We start from the raw sequence: 25,869 nt of genomic DNA on the forward strand, positions 1-25,869 counted from the left end.
TGTCATCCCCTTCTCCTCCTGCCTTTAATCTTTCCCAGCATCAGGGGGTCTTTTAAAATGAGTCAGTTCGTCGCATCAGGTGGCCAAAGTATTGGAGTCAGCTTCAGCATCAGTCCTTCCAATGAATATTCAGGATTGATTTCCTTTAGGATGGACTGGTTGGATCTCCTTGCAGTCCAAGAGTCTTCTCCAACACCACAGTTCAAAAGCATCAATTGGAGTAAGGCTTTGGTGTAGTCAATAAAGCAGAAATAGATGTTTTTCTGGAACTCTCTTGCTTTTATGGGGATCCAACGGATGTTGGCAATTTGATTTCTGGTTCCTCTGCCTTTTCTAAATCCAGCTTGAACATTTGGAAGTTCATGGTTCACATACTATTGAAGTCTTGCTTGGAGAATTTGAGCATCACTTTACTAGCGTGGGAGATGAGTGCAATTGTGCAGTGGTTTGAGCGTTCTTTGGCATTGTCTTTCTTTGGGATTGGAATGAAACTGACCTTTTCCAGTCCTGTGACCACTGCTGAGTTTTCCAAATTTGCTGGCATATTGAGTGCAGCACTTTCACAGCGTCATCTTTCAGGATTTGAAATAGCTCAACTGGAATTCCATCATCTCCACTAGCCTTGTTCATAGTGATGCTTCCTAAGGCCCACTTGACTTCACATTCCAGAATGTCTGGCTCTAGATGAGTGATCACACCATTGTGGTTATCTGGGTCATGAAGATTTTTTTTGTATAGTTCTTCTGTGTATTGTTACCACCTCTTCTTAATATCTTCTGTTTCTGTTAGGTCCATACCATTTCTGTCCTTTATTGAGCCCATTTTTGCATGAAATGCTCCCTTGGTATCTCTAATTTTCTTGAAGAAATCTCTAGTCATTCCCATTCTATTGTTTTCCTCTATTTTTTTCTTCATTGATCATTGAAGAAGGCTTTCTTATCTCTTCTTGCTATTCTTTGGAACTCTGCATTCAGATGGATATATCTCTTCTTTTCTCCTTTGCCTTTAGCTTCTCTTCTTTTCTCAGTTATTTTTGTAAGGCGTCATCAGACTACCACTTTGTCTTTTTTGCATTTCCTTTTCTGGGGGATGGTCTTGATCCCCGCCTCCTGTACAATGTCACGAACGCCCGTCCATAGTTCTCTACAGGAATTGTCTGGACTTCTCTGTCAACGAACTCAAGCTTTCATAGCATGTTTGCAGGACAGCCGCGGCTACAAACTTGGATGTGTTCTTTCCTGGCATCTGCTCACTTTTATGAAAAATGTGCTCATCTGAGATTGTGTCCCGGGTGGCTCAGACGGTAAAGCATCTGCCTACAATGCGGGAGACCCGGGTTTGATCCCTGGGTCAGGAAGATCCCCTGGAGAAGGAAATGGCAACCCACTCCAGGACTCTTGCCTGGAAAATTCCACGAAGGAGCATGGTAGGCTAGAGTCCATGGGGTCGCAAAGAGTCAGACACAACTGAGCAATTTCACTTTCACTTTCACTAACTTGGAAAGTGAGTTGGTTCTCCCCCTGGGGTCCTGACCCCTGACAACCACGAGGATATTAACAGTTTAATATCAAGGAGTGTCACGGCCAAGTTTCAGGTCCAATTTAATAGCCTGGGGGGACTGTCTCTTTCTTTAACATTAAATTGATTAATTTTGGGGTGCTGTGCCGGATCTTCCTTGCTGCACGGGTTTTCCTGAGTTGGGGGCTCCTCTCTAGCTACAGTATGGGGGCTTCTCATCACGGGGGCTTCTCTTGCCGTGGAGCACGGTATCTAGGGCCTGGATGCTTCCCCAGTGGTCGTGCTCAGGCTGAGTTGCTCTGTGCCAGGCAGGATCTTCCCAAACCAGAGACTGAACCCATGTCCCCTGCATTTGCAGACAGATTCTTTTTTTAAAAAAAAAAATGTATCTGTTTTAACTGGAGGATATTTACTTTGCAATATTGTAATGTACAATATTGTCACCTTACAATATTGTGACGGTTTTCCCCATACATCCACATGAATCAGCCACAGGTACACAGGCGTCACCCCCATCCTGAACGACCCCCCAACCACCTACCTCCCCACCATATTCCTCCAGGTTGTCCCAGGGCACCAGCTTTGAGTGCCCTGCTTCATGCATGAACTTGCACTGATGATCTGTTTCACATATAGTAATACACATGTTTCAATGCTGGTCTCTCAAATCATGCCACCCTCGCCTTCTCCCACGGAGTCTAGAAGTCTGTTCTTTACATCTGTGTCTCTTTTGCTGCTCTGTACATAGGATCGTTGGTACCATCTATCTGGACTCCATATTAATAGATAGTATTTGTCTTTCTTTTTCTGACTCACTTCACTCTGTGTCATAGGCTCCAGGTTCATCCACCTCATTAGAATGGACTCAAATGTACCCTTTTCCATAGTTGAGTAATATTCCATCATGTATACCTACCGCAACTTCCTTACCCGTTCATCTGCCTATGGACACCTAGGTTGGCAGATGGAGTCTTCACTACGGAGCCACCAGGGAAGCCTGGGTGACTTTCATGTAATTGAAAAGGGTAAGTTTGGGGAAATTTTCAGGGGGACAGTGATGTCATTCCCCATGAATGCTCTGTCTCTCTCTGCTCTGAAACCAGGGAATCATCTACCTGGGGATGTTCCCACGACCTGCCTTTGCATGGTTCAGCCTGAGAAGGATTTGGTTATCCTAACAGAAGGGGAAGCTTTGGGGGACTGACAAAGAGGTTAACTTGGGGGCACACTATGAGTTACCTGTTGCCAGATTGCAAACAAAGTGATTCTTTTTTTTCAGTGTAGAATAGGAAAGGAAACATTTGTAGGAGAAAGCACATAGATCTTTGACGAAGTAAAGCAACTCCTAAGTGCCCAGAAAGTCACTTGCATCATGAAAGCAACGTCTCTGCTCGTAAACATTCGACACTCTGATATATATGAACAGAAAGCAAGCTCATTCACAAGGAGTTTCATGCACATGAAGAACTGCAACTCTTATTCTGCAAAACGGAGCTGAACTAGGTACCGCTCATTCAACTGTTTCATTTGCAGGGCTCAAGGAGATCCAAGCAGTCCACTCTAAAGGAGATCAGTCCTGGGTGTTCTTTGGAAGGACTGATGCTAAAGCTGAAACTCCAGTACTTTGGCCACCTCATGCGAAGAGCTGACTCATTGGAAAAGACTCTGATGTTGTGAGGGATTGGGGGCAGGAGGAGAAGGGGATGACAGAGGATGAGATGGCTGGATGGCATCACCGACTCGATGGACGTGAGTTTGAGTGAACTCCGGGAGTTGGTGATGGATAGGGAGGCCTGGCGTGCTGCAATTCATGGGGTCGCAAAGAGTTGGACATGACTGAGCAACTGAACTGAACTGATGGAAGAAGTTTTGTGTGGTCACCCAGATACATATCAGCAAAAAAAAAATTTTTTTAATCTTGTTTTGCTGTTGCTGCTGGCCATAACTCATGGCTGGCAGGATCTCAGTTGCCTTATCAGGGACTGAACCTGGTCATGGCAGTGAAAACCGGGAGTCCTAACCACCAAGCCATCAGGGTCCTCCCCAACATCAGCCCAACTTACTGGGAGAACTAAGTCACTCCCCCTGCCCTCATGACACATAAGTGATGTCAAACATTTGGATTTCTTTCCCAAACTTGAAAAAAAAAAGAAAGAAATAGAATTCTAATTACAGAATGTGTGTGTCTGTGTTAGTCGCTCAGTTGTGTTCAACTCTGTAACCCTATGGACTGTAGCCTGCCAGGCTCCTCTGTTCATGGGATTCTCCAGGCAAGAACACTGGAGTGAGTTGTCATTTCCTTCTTCAGGGCATCTTCCCGACCCAGGGATTGAACTTGGGTCTCCTGCACTGTAGGGAAGAGGAGACCTAAATATTTCACGACTACAGAGTGACTCTGGAGAACTGTGAACCTGTCCTTCCGTCCTAGCACTGTGATCTGTGGCCAGAATTGAGGTGTCTTCCAAAGGTGCAGCCACCTATGGCATGCTGAACTCTGTATTACCACAAGGAAAGAACATACGCTCACGATGCTAATATTCTGTGTGCTTGCAAAGATGAGGCCAACAGAAAGGTTTTCACTTTATTGCTTTGCTATATTTAGGTAGTATATTTCTGTGGCTTATGCGTGTTTTCTTTTTTGGAAATTTTTATTGGAGTCTAGTTGTTTTACAGTGTGGTGTACACCACAGCAAAGGGAATCAGCTGCATGTATGAAAAAGTGAAACTTAGTCACTCATTCGTGTCTGACTCTTTACGGCCCCCCAGGGACTGTAGCCCACCAGGCTCCTCTGTCCATGGCATTCTCCAGGCAAGAATACTGGAGTGGGTTGCCATTTCCTTCGCCAGGGGATCTTCCCGACCCAGGGATCAAACCCGGGTCTCCTGAATTTCAGGCAGCCGCTAGGGAAGCCTAGCTTTATGTACATCCCCTCTTTTTTGGATTTCCTTCCCACTTAGGTCAGCAAAGAGCATCGAGTAGAGATCCCTGCAGTATACAGTGGGGCCCCATTAGTTACCCATTTTATACATGGCATCAATAGTGTAGGGGTTGCCCAGGTGGTTCAGTGGTAAGGCATCCACCTGCCAATGCCAGTTGATCCCTGAGTCAGGAAGATCCCCTGGAGGAGGAAGTGGCAACCCACTCCAGTATTCTTGCCTGGAGACTCCCATGGACAGAGGAGCCTGGTGGGCTACACGACTGAGCAACTGAATACACATGCATGGATAAATAGAATATTATCCAGCTGTCATTACTGAAAAGTTGCAATAAGGTTTTCCTTATAACGACATTTTCCATGAAAGGGCAATAATAAGCCTCTGAGCAGAATTCTCAACCTCAGCATTACTGACATATTGGGTTGGATCACTTCTTCTCATGGGTGGGGAGGGGGGACTATCTCCCGGGGTCGTCCCCCAAACTGTGGGCTGTTGAGGGGCATCTCTGGCCTCCACCCATGAGATCCCAGCAGCATCGTGAGTCCCGACAATCAAAAATGTCTCCAGACATTGCTAAACCGCCCCTGGGAGGAAAAGTCACCCCAGGTGAAAACTATCCCTTTAGATGATCAAAGTCACCAGGGCAGACACACAAGGGTATTTTCCGGACCTGGTTGCTAACATTATCTAAATAGAACACTGAGAACTCATTTTATTCCCATGAGTGACATGGAAGCAGATTTTTTGTTTTCTTTGCGGCCTCTAGCATGACAATGACATCTAAGAGGGACCTCCACTCAGACACAGTATCACTGGGTTGAGTAAGACCATCAGCGATGGTGCATAGGAAGAACCTTCAATATTCAGAAAGGGCTCTACTGAACATACCTGCTCACACAGAAAAGACTTGGGTCTGATTACCAGGGGTGGGGGCTGGCTTCCTCCATCAATGGACACATGTGAGAAAACCAGGTTGACCTGCATCACCCTCAGGCTGGGGTGGGAAGGAGGTGCCTGCAGTGAGATTTCCCTTTAAGAATCTCCCTCTTTGCCTCTGAACTTCTGCCTTCCCTGGCCTCTTCCCAGTGAGACGGAAAAGCATTTAAAGATGCTCTGAGAGCCCGAGGAACGTCCCTGGTGGTAAAATGGTTAAGAATCCACCTTGCAATGCAGGGGATACAGGTTCGATCCCCAGTTGGAAAACTAAGATCCCATATGCCTTTGAGCAAATAAGCCTGCATGCCACAATTAGAATCTGCAGGTTAGAATTGGAGAGTCTGCATGCTGCACCAGAAGATTCCAGAAGACACAGTGGAGATCCTGAGGGCCCCAACTACAACCCAATGTGGCCAAAAAAAAAAAAACACTATGAGAGAAAAGAGCAGTGATGATATGATATCCTGAGCCAAGAATTGATGCTTTTGAACTGTGGTGCCAGAGAAGACTTGAGAGTCCCTTGAACTGCAAGGAGATCCAACCAGTCCATCCTAAAGGAAATCAATCCTGAATATTCACTGGAAGGACTGATGCTGAAGCTGAAACGCCAATCATTTGGCCACATGATGGGAAGAGCTGACTCACTGGAAAACACTCTGATGCTGGGAAAGATTGAAGGAAGGAGGAGAAGGGGAAGACAGAGGATGAGATGGTTGGATGGCATCATCGACTCGATGGACATGAGTTTGAGTAAACTCCAGGAGTTGGTGATGGACAGGGAAGCCTGGCGTGCTGCAGTCCATGTGGTTGCAGAGTCAGACAGGACTTAGCGGCTGAACAATAACACCAATCTGAACTGTCTGTGTGCACTCTTCCCAATACTATTCACATTTATACCAAGGGAAAGAACCAGGGCTAAAGAGCAGATAAAAGAAGCAGGGAGACTTCTGATTGTCTACAAGGAAAAACGTTTGGGACTTTCCTGGTGGTACAGTGGTTAAGACTCCACGCTTCCACTGCAGGGGGCCACAGGTTCCATCCCTGGTTGGGGAACTAAAAATCCCTCACGCTGCATAGAGTGAAGAAATATATAAAATAAAATCTGTTAAAAAAAAAAAAAAAAGAAGAGACTTTTGATGAGTTCCCATTGCCGAGTTTTCCATCATTAGAGGAAAGGCAGATTAGTGTGACTGGAGGGTAAGATCTTTGAAGCCCCGCTTCAGCCTTCAAAGTGATGCCCCTCTAACCCCCGATGGAGATTGAATGCGGGAGTTGCAATAACTCTTTTTCCCTATGGTGGATGAAGCACAAGAGACAAGTATTCACGCCTCTCCACTCTGCACTTGCCAGCCTCTGATGCTTTCCATCTTCACATCAACCCATTCAAGGGCGTGCAAGGCTGAACCCATCTGCAGGAGAAGAAACCAAGGCCCAGGAAGTTCGGGGCTTTGGCAGCTGTTAAAACAGCCAAGATGCGAAGCCCTGCATGCAGTTCGGCTCCAGGATCTCTGTTCTTCTCCGGAGCACCAGCTGCTCTCCAGGTGTGGTTCAGAGACCCACAGGGATTCCCTGAGATCTATCAGGAGGTCTATGAGCTGAAACGATCTCCATGGTGATTCAAAACGCTCTTTGATCTCTCGCATCACCTGTCCTTCACAAGTTCATTGCGCGGGCCTCTCCCCAGCTGCTCCGTCATCCCTCTGCCAGCCGACTCAAAGCTTGCTTGGGCGCTCTTGCGTTTAAAGACTCTGATTTGAAGATCTGATCACTAATATGGCAAACACAGATGGATCCCACCCACTGAAGCAGAGCACCTTTGGATTCCTCGATCAGTGAAGTGTTTGTGAGGGTCTTGAGACCGGAACTCCATGAAAACAATTAATCAGCATGTCTCACTTAGAACTCTGCAGATGGGTCATAACACATAAGAAGGGCTACACTCTATAATTTCACCTTTCTCATTTGTGTGTGGGTGTGTGTGTGTGTGTGTGGTGTGTGGGCACACTTCTGGCAGAAGGTATACCCAATGTAGAAATTTGGGGAAAAAAGGTAAGAATGAACCAAGCTTGCACGCGAAGGAGCTGAGCAAACCTCCACCTGGACTGAGCTCTGGCAGAGCTGTTGTTTTTGTCCCTGTTTTCCAGTCTCTGCTGGGTTCCTGCGGCAGCTGAATTTAAACCAGATTTGTGGCCCGTGTGCCTCCATCGCCTGCCACCTGACTAAGGAAAACAATTAATCAGCACGCCTCACTCAGAACTCTTTGGATGGGTCATAACACTTAAGGAGAAACTGTTGGCAATGTCATCGGAAGTTGTATTTAAATGCAAGAGGAGGAAGTTTCATTTAGAACCTGCTAGATGAAGACATGCTGGGGAAACAGGCCTGATGGAGGAGCCAGCTGTCTTTCTCGGCGCTCCTGCAGCAAAGAGCTGCTGGGTGGGGTTGGGAAGAGGTGTGTGTGATGAGAGGAGGGGGGTTACTCTGTTCAGCTGCCCTGCTGCAAGCCGATGAGACAGAGAGAGACAGAGGGAGAGAAAATCCACCAAATGCTAAAAGAGGGAGGCTCAGCTAAAGACTGCAATCCCATTCCTGGGCATGTACCATACAGTCCATGGAATTCTCCAGGCCAGAATACCAGAGTGGGTAGCTGTTCCCTTCTCCAGGGCAATCTTCCTAACTCAGGGATTGAACCCAGGTCTCCTGCATTGCAGGAGGATTCTTTACCAGCTGAGCCACCAGGGAAGCCCATCGCAATTGTAAAAGACACATGTACCCCAGTGTTCACTGAAGCATTATTTACAACAGCCAGGACATGGAAGCAACCCAGGTGTCCATCAACAGGTGAATGGATAAAGAAGTGGGACATGTATACGATGGAATATTACTCAGCCACGAAAAAGAACAAAATTGGATCTTTCCTAGAGACATGGATGGACCCAGAGACCAGAAGAAATTAAGTCAGCTGATACGAATACCAGATATTGATGCATATACAGAAATCCATTTGCAGGGAAGGGATACAGACGACGATGTAGAAAATAGACTTTGGACACAGAAGGGGGAGGAGATGATGGGATGAATCAAGAGAGCAGCGCTAACATATGTACACGACCGTGTATAAAATAGACAGCAAGTGGGAAGCTGCTCTATAGCACCGGGAGCTCAGCTCGGGGCTCTGTGATGACCTAGAGGGGAGGGACAGGGGGTGGGAGGGAAGCTCAAGAGGGAGGGGGTATATGTCCCCTTATAGCCGATTCACACTGTGGTACCGTGGAAACCAACACAACATCGTAAAGCAATTATTCCCCTATTAAAAAAATGCAGATCCAACACGATAGGGAAATACATTTTGAACTAAAGAACACAACACAAAACAAAGAAATGGAGCATCCATCCCCGTCAGGCCTCGGACTTTGTTTTCCCTGGGATTAGCGGATGGACAGAGCCCTGCTTGCCCACCAGAGCCACCAGGAAAGCCCAAGAAGACTGGAGTGGGTAGCCTGTCCCCTTCTCCAGGGGATCTTCCCGACCCAGGAATCAAACCGGGGTCTCCTGCATTGCAGGCAGATTCTTTACCAACTGAGCCATCAGGGAAGCCCCTTAACCCACCAGTTATCTTCCAGAACTGGGCATGGATGACCAATGCAGTTGCAGGCAGCCTGCCACGGAGCAGGTGAACCAGAGCTCCCTTGCCTGCACAACCTGAGTGAGAGCATCCCAGGGAGCTGGGAGTCACGGTACCTGTCTTGCGGCAGAGGAGACCCCGCGAGTTTGGCCACCGTGGGAAAGATGTCCATGTTGCTGGTGGGCTCATCAATCTCCAGGCCGGCCTGGATCACTCCCGGCCACCGGACGATGCCGGGAACCCGGATGCCTCCTTCCCAGTTGTTGGCTTTTCCCCCTGGAACACAGAAGGAGAGGTGTCAAGGAGATGTGTCTTTCCAGCACTCTTCAGCAGTACCCTCTTCAACAGTCGACCTGGGGCGGCCAGTCTGGAAGAACTAAGTGCTTTGACGACAGGGATGGGACGAGAATCTCCTAGTATCTGCGGCTTCCCTGGGGCTCGAGTGGGAGAGAACCTGCCCCCCAAAGCAGGAGACACGGGTTCCATCGCTGGTCTGGGAAGATCCCACATGCCTCAGAGTAACTGAGGCTGTGAGCCACAAGTATTGAGCCTGTGCATAAAGCTCGGGGGCCGGAATGACTGAGGCCACGAGCTGCAGCTACTGATGTCCGAGTGTCCTAGAGCCCGTGCTGCATGACGGGAGAAGCCACTGCAATGAAAAGTCTGAGCACGGCCACGAGAGAGCAGCCCGCAGTCTGCACAGCCAGAGAAACGCCCGGGTACCCATGAAGACCCAGCACAGCCAAAAATAAAGGAAATCATTACAAAATGCATCGTGCCTGTTGCGATGAAAAATACATACAATATATAGAGTTATATATGATGATAACAATATGCAATGTATATAATATATAATTGTATACTGGAAACATATAAAGTTATCTGTAAGTATAATATATAAATTACATGTTCGATATATATTTATATATAAATTATAAAATGTATAGTTATATATAATTATAATATAGTTATATATATTTATAATATAGTTATATATAACATATAAAGCCATATATATTTATAATATATAACATTATATACAATTTATATGTAAATTATAAAGTATAAAAAGTTACCTATAATTATAATATATAAATTATGTATTTAATATATTCATATATATAAATTATAGCATATATAGTTATATAATAATATAGTTTTATATATAAAAATAGTCATATATGATTATAATATATAACATTATATACAATTTATATGTAAATTATAAATTATATAAAATTATCTATAATTATAATATATAAATTCTGTTCAATATATATTTATATATAAATTATAAAATATATAGTTATATAATTACAATATAGTTTTATATATAGTCATATATAATTATATAACATTATATATAATTTATATATAAATTATAAAGTATATAAAGTTATCTATAATTATAATATTAATTTATATATTTAATGTATATTCATATATATTATAACATATATAGTTATATATATTTTTAATTATTATATAATATATTATATATAAAGTCATATACAATTTTAACATTCAGTTCAGTTCAGTCGCTCAGTCATGTCCAACTCTTTGTGACCCCATGGACTGCAGCATGCCAGGCCTCCCTGTCCATCACCAACTCCTGGAGTTTACTCAAACTCATGGCCATAGAATCGGTGATGCCATCCAACCATCTCATCCTCTGTCGTCCCCTTCTCCCCTGGCCTTCAGTCTTTCCCAGCATCAGGGTCTTTTCCAATGAGTAGGCTCTTCACATCAGGTGGCCAAAGTATTGGAGTTTCAGCTTCAGCATCAGTCCTTCCAATGAATATTCAGGAGTGATCTCCTTTAGGATGGACTGGTTGGATCTCCTTGTAGTCCAAGGGACTCTCAAGAGTCTACTCCAACACCACAGTTCAAAAGCACCAATTTTTAGGCTCCTGCATTGCAGGCAGACGCTTTACCCTATGAGCCACCAGGGAGCATTCTTAGGCTAGTATACATAATACATATAAAATATAACATACTATATATAATATATATAATAATATATAATGCATGATAACATATGTTTTGAATATACACACACACACACACACACACACACACACACACACACACACACACACATATATAGGCCGAAAAGTTTGTTCAAGTTCTCCATATGATGTCATGGAAAACTCAAACTTCCAGTGAAGTTGCTCAGTGGTGTCCCACTCTTTGCGATCCCCTGGGCTGTAGCCTACTAGGCTCCTCCATCCATGGAATTTGCCAGGCAAGAGCTCTGGAGAGGGTGGCCATTTCCTTCTCCAGGGTATCTTCCCAGCCCAGGGATCGAATCCAGGTCTCCGGCAAACTTTTCAGCCAACCCAGTATATATGGCATGGTGACTACATGCATGACACGTGGCCAGCACTGCACGGTGGATATGAGTGATGACTGTAACCAGGGATGCTGAAATCTTGCAGCAACCAAGACTGACCAAAAAAAAAAAAGACTGACAACAATGACTCTGAAGTCACGGGGTTCCAATTCCATTTCTTTTTTTTCCACTGGTGGAAGGCAGGATAATGTTGACCCTGTGTGCTGCATGTTTGGTCACCCAGTCGTGTCCAACTCTTTGCAACCCTATGGGCTGTAGCCCCCCAGGCTCCTCTGCCCATGGAATTCTCCAGGCAAGAATACTGGAGGGAGTTGCCATTTCCTCCTCCCGGGGATCTTGGAGGCCCAGGGATCGAACTTGTGTCTCCTGCATTGGCAGATGGATTCTTTAATATTAGCTCCTCCTGGGAAGCCCAGTGGAGCCCCCATATGTCCCCAAATGGAATCCGGGGAAATGGCGCCTTATACGACAAAAGGAGAGTTTATTCTGGGCTCTGTGAGTGGGCTGAATACAATCATGAGGGTCTTTCTAAGGGAAAGAGAGAGGCAGGGGCGTTGGTGTCAGAGCTGCAGTGAGACAGGTTTCAGGATGCTACGTCAGGAGAAAGCCAAGAGATGCAGCTGGTCTCTGGCCACTGGGAGAGGCAAGAAAGTAGGCATTTCCGAGAGACTTCATGAAGGAACGTGGCTCTGCCAACACCCTGATTTCAACCCTCGTGGGCTCATTCTGGACATCGGACCTGCAGAGCCATAAGATCATCCACTTGGGTTGCTCAGAGGCACCAAAGCAGTGGCGATTTGTCAAGGCAGACCCAGGGAATGAAAATACGGGTTCCGTGCCCGTGGGCGCACAGATCAACTGTGCCATGCTGTGTGTTACAAACAGGGAAGATGTGAGTATTCTATGGGACTGGGACCTCCGGCCTGGAAGGCAGGAGGGCAGCAACAGCGGCATTTTCATCACAGTTAGAGTTAGCCACTCAGTCCACTCTTTGTGACCCCATGGGCTGTAGCCCACCAGGCTCCTCTGTCCATGGGATTCTCCAGGCAAGGATACTGGAGTGGGTTGTCATTTCCTTCTCCAGGGGGATCTTCCCCACCCAGGGGTCGAACCTGGGTTGTCCTCATTGGAGGCAGATGCTTTAACACTAGTACTACCTGGGAAGTGATTCAAAAGTAACTAAGCAGAGCATGAAAGGGCTAACAGGAGGGGCTGCAGGGAGGAGGTAGGAGAGGGTCAGAATGTCCACAAAAGATGCTCGGCAAGGCCTCCCGCTCACGGACCCTGGGGAAGGCAGACCGGAACACGGAAGCCTTGGGCTCAGAGAGGCCAGGGCTACTGGGTCCCTCTGGCAGAGAACACGGGGATGGATGGAAAAACAGACACGCTGCTCCCCCCCCTCCCAGAGCAGTGCCCCTTTTGAAACATGCTGTGCAGAACTGGAGGCCAAGAACAAGCCCAGATGATGCCTCTTGCCTGGGGGAGCACCGGCTCTAAATAAACAGCCTTTGAGTTGGCTAGGGAAGGAGAAAGATGGTTCGCAGGGCAAGGCGGGAGGGTTGTAAGGAAGATACAAGAAACAAAAGAGGTGAAGGAGGCTGGATTCATTTTTTCTGAAAACGCCTGAACAGAGAAAAGAGCACGGTCTGAATTTAAAACCCTGGTCGAGTCACTGTCAAATTTGCACGTTTAACATCCTGCTGGTACTCGGTCCTGATGGGGAATCACAAAGGGATGAGGACTGAGTCCGTCTTCCTGCAAAATTCCTCCACCATTCACTCTGAGACTGTTGTTAGCAGCTGTCTTGTTAAGAGCTGTCTCCAAACCAGCCTTCCATTTCTGTCCCTGTCGAATCCTTCCACACGGCAGGTCAAATGCCTCTGAGTGGCAGGAGCGTATGCTTGTCCGTCTTTTGCCTCATCTTGGCACAGACTTGTATGAAATTATCCATTTGTCATTTTGTTGCTCCTCTTAGGCATCTCCCTGCCTAGATAACACTGATTCCCGGGGTTGGTGTGAACCCGAAGGAAGCAGAGGCTTCTCTGGTGGCTCAGCGCTAAAGAACACACCTGTCAATGCCTCTCAAGAGTGCTCACCCAAGCTGCAGCTCCAGGGTCTCCATTTCTCCCAGTAGGAGGGGACAGGCATAGACCATTGGGTATTTAAAAAAAAAATTGTTATTGGAGGGTGGTTCATTTCTGATTCACAGCAAAGTGATTTGTTTATACACACGTATCTATTGTTTTTCAGATTCTTTGCCCACTTAGGGTATTACCGAGTACTGAGTTGAGTTCCTGTCCTATACAGGAAGTCCTTATTGGTATCTCTTTTATATATAGCAGTGTGTACGTGGGGTTTCCCAGGTGGCGCTAGTGGTCAGGAACACGCCTGCCAGTGCAGAAGACTTAAGAGCTGTGGGTTTGATCCCTGGGTCCAGAAGATCCCCAGGAGGAGGGTTCGATCCATGGGTCAGGAAGATCCCCTGGAGGAGGGCATGGCAACCCACTCCAGTGTTCTTGCCTGGAGAATCCCATGGACAGAGGAGGCTGGTGGGCTACAGTCCATGGGGTCGCAACTTAGCAACTAAAGAACAAGAAGGAAACCCGGGACAAATGTAACTAGCCCAAGTGTCATCTCAACCAAGAGACTCTAGCTTCCATTCTCCTCCTCGATGTGTTCATTCAAGAGATTAAAAGGCCGCCAGACAGAGATGGGACAGGGCGCAAAACTGCCCAGCTTCGAGCGAAGTATGATCCACCGCCAAACAGGGCAAAAATAAACAACAGTTGTCTGCTCGCGCCCCTGAGGAAGAGGAGAGGTGAACAACTGCAGAACACCCTTAAAATAACTGACCTGGTTTGAAAAGTTGAAGGTGACGCTTGAAGCAAGACATCAAACAGCAAAATTATCTGAGCCCAGGGCTGACACGTGTTCTCTCTCAAGACCCCGGTGGGGGGCGGGGGCGGGGCGGGGTTGAGGGGGGAAGGCACTATTTCACGAACTGTCAGTGCTTTGCCCAAGTTCTCAGAAGCTCAGAAACAGCAGGGCCAGACTCCAGCAAATGAGGATAGCTTTATTTCAGGAAATCCTGATCTAGCAAATCAGCCATCAGACCGCATCTGGCTCAACTGCCATAGTCTGCAGCTGCTGCTGCTAAGTCGCTCCAGTCGTGTCTGACTCTGTGCGACCCCATAGACGGCAGCCCACCAGGCTCCCCCGTCCCTGGGATTCTCCAGGCAAGAACACTGGAGTGGGTTGCCATGTCCTTCTCCAATGCATGAAAGTGAAAAGTGAAAGTGAAGTCACTCAGTTGTGTCCGACTCTTAGTGACCCCATGGACTGCAGCCCACCAGGCTCCTCCATCCATGGGATTTTCCTGGCAAGAGTACTGGAGTGGGGTGCCATTGCCTTCTCCCATAGTCTGCAGAGCACTGCTCTTTTTTTTTTTTTTTTTTAATAATTGGAATATAGTTGATTTACAATGTTATATTCATTTCAGGCATACGACAAAGTGATTCATCTATACATAATCCAGTATAAGCATTATACTTGCAATCTTTACAAAGATCAGCCCTGAATCTACATGTTAGATCTTATTTCCTATGATCTTCTTGGAAGCCTGACATGCTCGTTGACCCTGACTATCTTCACTGCTCCTGTGTGCTAAGTCACTGCAGTTGTGTCTGACTCCTTGCGACCCCATGCACTGTAGCCCACAAGGCTCCTCTACCCATGGGATTCTCCAGGCAAGAATACTGGAGAGGACTGCCATTTAGGATCTTCCTGACCCAAGGACTGAACTCACGTTGATGTTCAGTCTCTAAGTTGGGTCCATCTCTGCGATCCCATGGACTGCAGCATGCCAGGCTCCCCTGTCCTTTACTATCTCCTGGGGCTTGCTCAAATTCATGTTCATTGAGTCAGTGATGGCATCCAACCATCTCACCCTCTGTCATGCCCTTTCTCCTCTTGCCCTCAATCTTTCCCAGCATCAGGGCGCTTCCCAATGAGTTGGCTCTTTGCATCAGGTGGCCAAAGTCTTGGCGCTTCAGCTTCAGCATCGGTCCTTCCAATGAGTACTCAGGATTGATTTCCTTTAGGACTGACTGGTTTGATCTCCTTGCAGTCCAAGTGGGCCTCGGGAAAGTCATATGAACAAAGCTAGCGGACGTGATGGAATTCCAGCAGAACTGGACTATTTCTCAGCATCCATTTCTACAGACCACGTTCTTCCCTGGACCGTCTTCTCTCCTGGTTATCTCTCATTTCCCTGTCACTCTCTTTGTTGGCCCTGTTGTTTTCTTTGTTGGATCATCTACCATCTCACCTTCTATATTTAACACATCTTCTTATTTCAAATGACCCCATACACCTCTTCAGACAGCAACCCAATATGGGTCTCTGCTCAGGAGTCCCAATTCCTCAAGGAAACCTCTACCTACCCAATCACACCAGCCACAAACCATAATGATGGTTTGATGGTTGATGATGCTTGATGTCTTCTTCTTCCTCAAACCCCATATCCAATCCGTTGCCACTACCAATGGATTTTTTCCAACACAATCACACTCTTCCATTGCTTTCTTCACTGAGTTAAACCATTGATCTTTTGGGTTCCCTGGTATCTCAGTTGGTAAAGAATCCGCCTGCAACACGGGAGACCTGGGTTCGATCCCTGGGTTGGGAAGATTCCCCTGGAGAAGGGAAAGGCTACCCACTCCAGTATTCTTGGGCTTCCCTGGTGGCTCAGCTGGTAGAGAATCTGCCTGCAATGTGGGAGACCTGGATTTGATCCCTGGGTTGGGAAGATCCCCTGGAGAAGGGAAAGGCTACCCACTCCAGTATTCTGGCCTGGAGAATTCCGTGGACATAGTTCACGGGGTCTCAAAGAGTCGGATGCGACGGAGTGACATTCACTTTCATTGATCCGTGAAACCCAGGCTCAAATGTTTTTTTCCATTTACATATTGACTCAAAAATCACTCCTTTTAAAATATTTATTTACTTATTTGTTTGACCACACCAGATCTTACTTGCAGCATGTAACCTCTTTAGTTTTGACATGTGGGGTCTAGTTCTCTGACCAGGGATTGAACACGAACCCCCTGCATTGGGAGCTCAGAGGCTTAGCCAGTAGACCAGCAGGGAAGTCCCTGAAAAACCATGTCCTACAACAGGTCAGGCACTGTTCTCGGTTCTGGGGATACAGGTGATGCGGGTACAATGAGTCTGCCGACAGCAGTCTTGCACTCGGGCGGTTACGTAACAGTCAACCCTGCCCTCACTAAGGGCACTTAGGAGACACTCTGCACGCACAGCGTTTTAAATCATTGTGACAATGCTCTACGACGTTCCTACAAGGACAATCCTATCATTCCGGTTCTAAAGACAGGGAACCAAGTCTCTGCCCAGGAGGCCTAATTCCTCAAGGACTTAAGCCTCTATCCACCCAATCAGACCAGCCAAAAGCATGAGATGTTTTGTATTATTCCTCAATTCATCCTTATCGTCACTCCTTCAGCGTTTCCTTATACCAGATTTGGGTGATATTCTTAACCTCCAATTTTAACTACTACCCAAATGGAAATAACTGCATACATACATATATATACGTATATACATGTGTGTGTATATATATACACATACACACATTTATTTTGTTTTTTTTTTCCATCCATTCATCTATCTATATCTATCCATCCATTTATATTTATCTACCCATTCATCGATCTATATCTACCTATCCATATGTATCTATCTATTATCTATCTATATCTACACATCCATCTATATCTGTCTATCCATCCATCCATCTATATCTGTCTATCCATCCATCCACCTATATCTATGCATTCATCCATCCATCTCTATCCATCTATGCATCCATATGTATCTATTTATCTATCTACGCACCCATCCATCCCCCATCTAATCATTCTATAGGATGCATTAATGGGGATGTAGGATACCTCTCCTCAGTTACATCACACAATAGCTCTTGTTCACAATTTCATCTCCAGCGACACTGAGCTGCCTTTTCGCTCCCCAGAAGCATCTCATTTCTGCCTGGAATGAACTTTCCACCTCTCCTCTCTGCCAGCCAACACTTTCACACATCAGCCTGCAAAAGGCCAACATCTCCTGGGAGGTTCTCTCAGTTCCCAGGTTGGGAGAGCAACCTCCGCTGGTCCCTTCTCAGAGGTTCCTGTCTAGTTTGTAATCTGACACCATATCCTTTGAGCTCCATCTCAACAGAAGACTATGAGTTCCTAGCGGTCAGAGACCCTGTATTCATTGCCATGATGCCTTAGAAGCTGCCCCGTGCCTGCCATACAGTGTAGACTCAATAAATGCACGCTTGTTAGTGGAACTGAACCAAAGGATTGAACTGCTAAGCGGGGATAACATATGACCTTCTTTCAAAGAGGAAAAGCCCAGTGAACTCCTAGTACACAAGTCCCACCAGTAGAGGGACCGGCCAGCACTGCCCACTCTCAGGAAGCTGATGAAACTATTTGCCAAAATCTGAAGGGGGCTTCCCTGGTGGCTCAGGCAGTAAAGACTCCACCTGCAATGCAGGAAACCCAGGTTCGATTCCTGGGTGGGGAAGATCCCCTGGAGGAGGAAATAGCAACCCACTCCAGTATTCTTGCCTGGAGAATCGCACAGACGGAGGAGCCTGGAGGGCTACAGTCCATGGACTGAATGATGAACCTAAATGTAACCACCTCCCAATAAACTACCAGAGCTTCTTGCTCTTATTGTTTTTTTTCCCCAATGAAAGTATCCATTGCTCTGAAAGCTGTGGGACTCTATGAGGCAAGGAGAAGCCAGACTCAGAAGCAATCTGGACTCCAGCCCATCAGCTCCTTATGAAATGTGTACTTCAAGGACCAGCAACTGCAGGACCGTCCATCCAGGACTCAGGAAATTTGGCAAGCCTCCTTTCTTGCACATACAGGAAAAACATGATTTTCAGCCCCCACCCCTGCCAACCAGTGTTTCTGCAGACGTTATCTACACACAGGGTTAATTTATCCACTCCACTGGCATTTATTACCTGCCTTTAGGCAGAGTAGAAGGGAGGTGGGGATTGACAAGGGAGCCGCCTGCTGGGTGACCTTGACTTTGGAGAGGAACAAAACTGAAGCCAGAGCCAGGAATACAATGCTCTCAATCCAAGACCTTGGGGAATTTTCAACTATGAGGAAGAGAGTGGAAACACTCAACTCTAAAAGAATCTTAGGTTATTCTGGTCCCAGCTAAGGGAGGGTATTTTAAGGAAAAGGTGAAAATGACTTTACAAATATTATGTGTTGGGGAGGGTGGGAAGTAAAGGGAACCCTTCTGCACTGTTGGTTGGAATATAAGTTGGGGCAGCACTGTGGAAAACAGCATTCAGTTCAGATCAATTCAGTCACTCAGTTGTGTCTGACTGTTTGACACCCCACCAACTGCAGCACGCCAGGCCTCCCTGTCCATCACCAACTCCTGGAGCTTGCTCAAACTCATGCCCATTGACTCGGTGTTGCCATCCAATGATCTGTCAACCCCTTCTCCTCCCGCCTTGGAGGTTCCTTAAATAACTAAAAATAGATCTATCCTAGCATCCAGCAAGCCAACTCCTGGGCAAACATCCAGAGAAAACTAAAGATATATGTAACGACAGGTGAGTGGATAAACAAAATGAGGTACAATATACAATGGAATATCACTCAGCCATAAAAAAGAATGACATGATGCCATTTGCACCAACTTGGATCAACCTAGAGATGATCATATTAAGTGAAGTGAAAAAAATGCATTTGAGTCAGCCCTAATGAGGTAGATGAACCTAGAGCCTATTGGATGCAGAGAAGAAAGTCAGAAACAAAAAGACAAGTATATTAACATATATAAACGGAATCAATTGCACTCCTCTCACACGTTAGTAAAGGAATGCTCAAAATTCTCCAAGCCAGGCTTCAGCAACATGTGAACCGTGAAATTCCAGATGTTCAAGCTGGTTTAGAAAAGGCAGAGGAACCAGAGATCAAATTGCCAACATCTGCTGGATCATTGAAAAAGCAAGACAGTTCCAGAAAAACATCTATTTCTGCTTTATTGACTATGCCAAAGCCTTTGACTGTGTGGATCACAATAAACTGTGGAAAATTCTGAAAGAGATGGGAACACCAGACCACCTGACCTGCCTCTTGAGAAAGCTGTATGCAGGTCAGGAAGCAACAGTTAGAACTGGACATGGAACAACAGACTGGTTCCAAATAGGAAAAGGAGTATGTCAAGGATGTATATTGTCACCTGCTTATTTAACTTCTATGCAGAGTACATCATGAGAAACGCTGGGCTGGAAGAAGCACAAGCTGGAATCAAGACTGCAGAGAGAAATATCAATAACCTCAGATATGCAGATGACACCACCCTTATGGCAGAAAGTGAAGAGGAACTCAAAAGCCTCTTGATGAAAGTGAAAGAGGAGAGTGAAAAAGTTGGCTTAAAGCTCCACATTCAGAAAAGTAAGATCATGGCATCTGGTCGCATCACTTCATGGAAAACAGATGAGGAAACAGTGGAAACGGTGTCAGACTTTATTTTTGGGGGCTCCAAAATCACTGCAGATGGTGACTGCAGCCATGAAATTAAAAGACATTCACTCCTTGGAAGGAAAGTTATGACCAGCCTAGACAGCATGTTAAAAAGCAGAGACATTACTTTGTCAACAAAGGTCCGTCTAGTCAAGGCTATGGTTTTTCCAGTGGTCATGTATGGATGTGAGAGTTGGACCATAAAGAACACTGAGCACCGAAGAATTGATGATTTGAACTGTGGTGTTGGAGAAGACTCTTGAGAGTCCCTTGGATTGCCAGGAGATCCAACTAGTCCATCCTAAAGGAGATCAGTCCTGGGTGTTCATTGGAAGGACTGATGCTAAAGCTGAAACTCCAGTACTTTGGCCAGCTGAAGCGAAGAGCTGACTCATTTGAAAAGACCCTGATGCTGGGAAAGATTGAAGGTGGGAGGAGAAGGGGACGACAGAGGATGAGATGGCTGGATGGCATCACTGACTCGATGGACGTGAGTCTGAGTGAACTCCGGGAGTTGGTGATGGACAGGGAGGCCTGGCGTGCTGCGGTTCCTGGGGTGGCAGAGAGTCGGACACGACTGAGCGAGTGAACGGAACTGGATGGAATCTAGCAAGATGGGACTGATGAACCCATGTGCAGAGCCGCAATGGGGGACAGACGTGGACACAGCGGGCTAAGGAGAGGGTGGGACGATTTGCGAGAACAGCATAGAAACATGTACACTACCGTGTTTAAAATAGTTGGGAACTTGCTGTATGACTTACGGAGCTCAACCCAGGGGTCCGTGACAACCGAGAGGGGTGGGATGGGGTCGGGGGGAGGTTCAAGAGGGAGGGGACGTCTGTATACCTGTGGCCGACTCACGCTGATGCAGGGCAGAAACCGACACTGTATGGTAAAGCAATTATCCTCCAGATAAAAACAAAACAGGGAGCAGCTGTGAGCATGCTTTGCAGATTGGATGAAAACTGCAAGCCCGCAGGCATCTCTCAGACCTTTGACCCTCTCTTTCTGACCCAGCCTCACCATCCTCTTGTGTTTCTGAAGACTCAGCTATCATCACGAAATCCCACTACAGCCTCCTCCTTCTCTGCTCCATCCGGCTTTCTCAGAGTCCTCAGCTGGGGGTCCTCTGTCCCCAAACTGGGGCTCCATCCCAACGTGTATGTGAGTTTCGTAAATAATGTATCACCTGCTCGCCCCTTCTATTACTGTGATTTATGTCCACATCGCAGCAACAGCCGCTAAGCCGCTTTGGAACCTAAAGGACCCTCTTCGGGGGAACGAATGGATGGTGGGGATGTGCTGTGGGGTGGGGCGGCTAGCACATGACATTCAGTCTGTGAATGCATCTCAAGAGACGCTACCATCTATCAAATAACAAAACCAACTTTCTGAACACAGCCCATAACCTCATGGAAATAGGGAAAAAGCACCTCATCTTCCAAGCTTCCAGCTTCTCGCCACTTGAAAATAAGAGTAAATACAGGAGGGCTGGCTGAATCATTTTACTAAAGAGTTCCTGGAGGGCTTTGCTGGTGGTCCAGGGACTAAGAAAGTGTGATGCCAAAGCAAGGGGCCCAGGTTTGATTCCTGGTCAGAGCAATAGACCCCACATGCCACATCTAAGAGATCACATGAAAAAGTGAAAGCGTTGGTCACTCAGTCGTGTCCAACTCTTTGCGACCCCTTGGACTGTAGCCCGCCAAGCTCCTCTGCCCGTGGGATTTCTCCAGGCAAGAATACAGGGGTGGGTTGCCATTTCCACCTCCAGGGGATCTTCCCCACCCAAGAATCGAATCCGCATCTCCTGTGCCTCCAGTTTGGCAGATGGATTCTTTACCACTGAGCCACCTGGGGAGCCCAAATACATAAATAAATATGCATATGAAAAAAAAAGAACATGACTAAGGTCCTCCGAGGTCCGGAAGAAGGGAGCGAGGGCTGAGCCGGGGGGCCCAGCGCTGATGCCACAGGCACTGCCCACCGAACACATTTCTTACCTTTGTAGATACCGTTACTGCCTCCTTGAACTTCCCCTTTGACGGTCACCTCCTCTACGTGAGCTCCTTGGTCGGAGGAGAAGTACACCAGGGTGTTATTAGCCAGTTTCAGCTCGTGGAGGACATCCAAGATCTGCCCTGAAGGGGAGGAAACACTCAAGGTTAAAAAAGCACAATCTTTACAACAGAAACAGAGGTGATTTGCCCTTGTGCACTCGTCTGGGAATTGGTGATGCTGAGGAGACAGTCTTATACCCTGAGCCCTCTCGCCCACGCAGATTCTAATCCGGGATGCTCCATAATCAGAAGGACCCACAGTGGCTGGGCACTCGGCAGAGACAAGGAGAAAGGTTAGTCATGGAATTAAGTCTCATCTGTAAGTATCATTTGAACCTCTAGGCATCGTGGGGCAATCCTCCAGGGAGGCTCGATAAACATTCTAGAAGAACCAGGCTCACACACTATGAGCCCTTTGGAGGAAGATGCTAGCAGAGGGAAGATTGTTGCAACCATCAGCTGGCCTTGGTCTTGAGGTCATAAAAACGTCTACTAGATGCCATCAATATGTGTTAATATACGATCTTTGTTTTTCTCCTTTGAACTTACTTCACTCTGTATGAAAGACTCTAGGTGGATCCACATCACTACGAATGACCCAATCTTGTTCCCTTTTATGGCTGAGTAATATTCCACTGTGTATATGTAGCACGACTTCTTAATCCATTTGCCTAGAGGAGTCAGATGAGGGGGTAGGGAGGAGGTTCAAGAGGCAGGGGATATATACATATATACCTACAGCTCACATGTTGTACAGCATAAACTAACTCATCATTGTAAAGCAATTATTCTCCAGCTAAAGAAAAGGAAGTCTACTAGCTTTCCTCACTGTCTGGTAAAAAACTAAACCATCAGGGCTCCTCTTATATGACGAAACATCTCTATAAATACTATTTGATGAAGGCCCTTTCTAATAGTTACCATAGATACCCAGGTCTAAAACTGCCCGTCATGAAAAATCTATTTTCCTCACATTTTCCTTTTCTTTGTCCTCATCTTTTTTCCCCCAAACTGCATGTTCTAGACTAACCCTAACATATTGTTGTTTAGTCGCTAAGCGGTGTCTGACTCTTTGTGATCCTGTGGACTGTAGCCCACCAGGCTCCTCTGTCCATGGGATTCTCCAGGCAAGAATACTGGAGTGGGTTGCCCTTCCCTTCTGCACAGGATCTTCCCCACCTGGGGATCACACCCGGGTCTCCTGCATTACAGGCAGATCCTCTACTGTCTGAGCCACCAGGGAAGCCTAGGAAGTGGCAGACAACAAATAAAGAGTGAAGTCTGATAACAAAACCCAGACTCTCAAAGCCAGCACAGCTTAGCAGATGAACAGACCCATGGATGGCATGGTATGACAGCTTATCTCTTCATCACATTCGTCCAGGAAGATGGGAAGCGAGTACAAAGCATGATGACCCTACATCAGACCTGACTTCATCAATTGGTAAAGGTGGGCCCAGGACATGTGGCGCTTGACTGCACTTTTCTCCCTTTATAGCTCAAATTTTTCATAAGGAAAAAAAAATTACAGAAGCAAGCTGAAGATGGAAGAATGGGCTGAAATACAGCCTCTCTGATTAGGAAGCTCTCATCTGGGCTTCCCTCATAAGTCAGTTGGTAAAGAATCCACCTGCAGTGTGGGAGACGTGGGTTCCATCTGCCTGTAGTGTGGGAGACGTGGGTTCCATCCCTGCATTGGGAAGATCCTCTGGAGAAGGGAAAGGCTACCCATTCAGGTATTCTGGCCTAGAGAATCCCATGGACTGTATAGTCCATGGGGTCACAGAGTCGGACACAACTGAGCAACGTTCACTCAACTCACTCATCTGCTCTCAAATCAGAAGAAAATGATGGTCAGACTAGAGGCATCTAATTTATAATTCCCACAGAGATCCCTTATAGTCCCATGGTGCTGGCTTCATTTGGCCAGTGCAGGCAGTTAGTTATACTGTGAGGTATTAAAGGGCCTGAGCTGGTTTTCTGAGGTCTGCTAAGAGCTTTAAATGCTTCTCAAGTGGCTCAGCCGAAAAGAATCTGCCTGCCTATGTAGGAGATGCAGGTTTGATCCTTGAGTTGGGAATATTCTCTGGAGAAGGAAACTTCAACCCACTCCAGTGTTCTGGCCTGGGAGAATCCCACAGAGGAGCCTGGCTGACTGCAGTCCATGGGGTCGCAAAGAGTTGGACAGGACTTAGGAACTAAACAGCAGGCACAAAGAGTATTTAGACCTCATCTCTGCCTCTTCCATTTGCACCCAACAAGCTTACAAGAAAGCCTACGGGCTCCTTCCCTCAGTGCCCACGTGGGGTTCAAACTGTACCAGCTCCTACCTACACGCAGGAACCCACATCTAGGAGTCAGCTTCTATCTCCCACAACGGCTTATTTGTCTCCTTTTCCCCATCTCCTGAAAGCCATCTTCACAGCGGCCCAGCAGCTACCCTGCTCTGTCCAGAAAGTCTCATCACCTGGGAGTTACAACCCTTTCTGTATCGTCTTGGTGTGGCTCAAGGATCGCTCATCTCGACGGGGGACCCACGTTTTGGGGTGAGGTCAGTGTAGGATAATCACAACGGGAACTCTACAAGCACACCGGGCATCCTTGGCAGCAGAAGTAACAACTGAGGAGGCTGCCCTGGTGGTCCAGGGGCTAAGGGCCGCAGTGGTGAAGAATCCGCCTGCAAGGCAGGAGATGCAGGTTCCATCCCTGCGTCGGGAAGATCCCCTGGAGGAAGGGAATGGCAACCCACTGCAGGATTCTGGCCTGGAGAGTCCCCACGGACAGAGGAGCCTGGCGGGCTGCAGTCCATGGGGTCTCAAAGCAGTCGGACACGACTGAGCGACTAAACCACCACAACCCAGGGGCCGACACTCCACGCTCCCAATGCAGGGGGCCCGGGTTCCATCCCTGATGAGGGAACTGGAGCCCACCGGCTGCAACCCAGAGTTCAGAGGTCACAACTGGAGACCCCCACATGCCACGGTGAACATCAGCCATCCTGTGTGATCTCACATGCGACAACTAAGATCCTACTCAGCCAAATAAATAAATATTAAATTAAAAAAAGGCAATAACCAAATATGGGTAATTGGTCAAATAAATAAATGTTTAAAAAAAGACAAAATAAAAAAATTAAAAATAAAATAAAGATTAAAAAATAAAATAAAAAAGGCAATAACTGAATATTGGTAATCAGCCAAATAAATAAATATTTTTAAAAGACAATAACTGAATATGGGTAATCGGCCAAATAAATATTTTTAAAAAAAGACAAAATAAAAAAAAATTAAAAATAAAATAAAGATTAAAAAATATAAAAAAGACAATAAACTGAATATTGGTAATTGGCCAAATAAATATGTGTAAGCCTATCCAGCAGACAGATCACATACCCCATGGAGTCAGGCCCTCCACCCCGGGGGCTGCACCCTGACTGATTTTGTCCAAAAAGAGGGCATAAAAAGCTACAGGGTCCACCCTCTGTGGAGGTGGCAGACATGATTTCCAATGCAAAAGCAACATCCGCTTCATCTGTCACCAGACATATTCTTGCTATCTGATTGCAACGCCACAGGCTAGAGGATGCTCAGTCTCTCTCAGCGCTTCATTCCGTACAATAAACATTCCTGGAAGCCTCGCCGTGGAGATGAACGTCGTCCTCAGGATCAGGGGATAAGACGCGCAGGACTGTTTCAGCGAGTTGTCTCCCGTGATCAATCATCACCAGCCAGACATTTATTGGGCTGTGCTTTGATTCAGCTCCACAAACCACCTGTGCACGCAGGATTGGGGTAATTGGACTCTGACACTAATTTAAGGCTTATCACTTTGCGAATGGTAATTAGTTTAATGAGT

General features: G+C 46.6%; 1 protein-coding gene across 3 annotated transcripts in view; it reads right to left on the minus strand.

Annotated features, from left to right (window-relative positions):
* Window positions 1-25,869, minus strand: part of STS (steroid sulfatase) — a 166,840-nt gene that overhangs the window by 20,759 nt on the left and 120,212 nt on the right. For all 3 annotated transcript variants that reach the window (XM_059883326.1, XM_059883327.1, NM_001075394.2), the window contains 2 exon segments: window positions 21,958-22,095; window positions 9,133-9,292 (listed from right to left, as the gene is read on the minus strand). In XM_059883326.1, the coding sequence (XP_059739309.1) occupies window positions 9,133-9,292; window positions 21,958-22,095 (298 nt within the window).

Source organism: Bos taurus, chromosome X (genome assembly GCF_002263795.3).
Source record: "Bos taurus isolate L1 Dominette 01449 registration number 42190680 breed Hereford chromosome X, ARS-UCD2.0, whole genome shotgun sequence".
Classification (NCBI taxonomy): Eukaryota; Metazoa; Chordata; class Mammalia; order Artiodactyla; family Bovidae; genus Bos; species Bos taurus.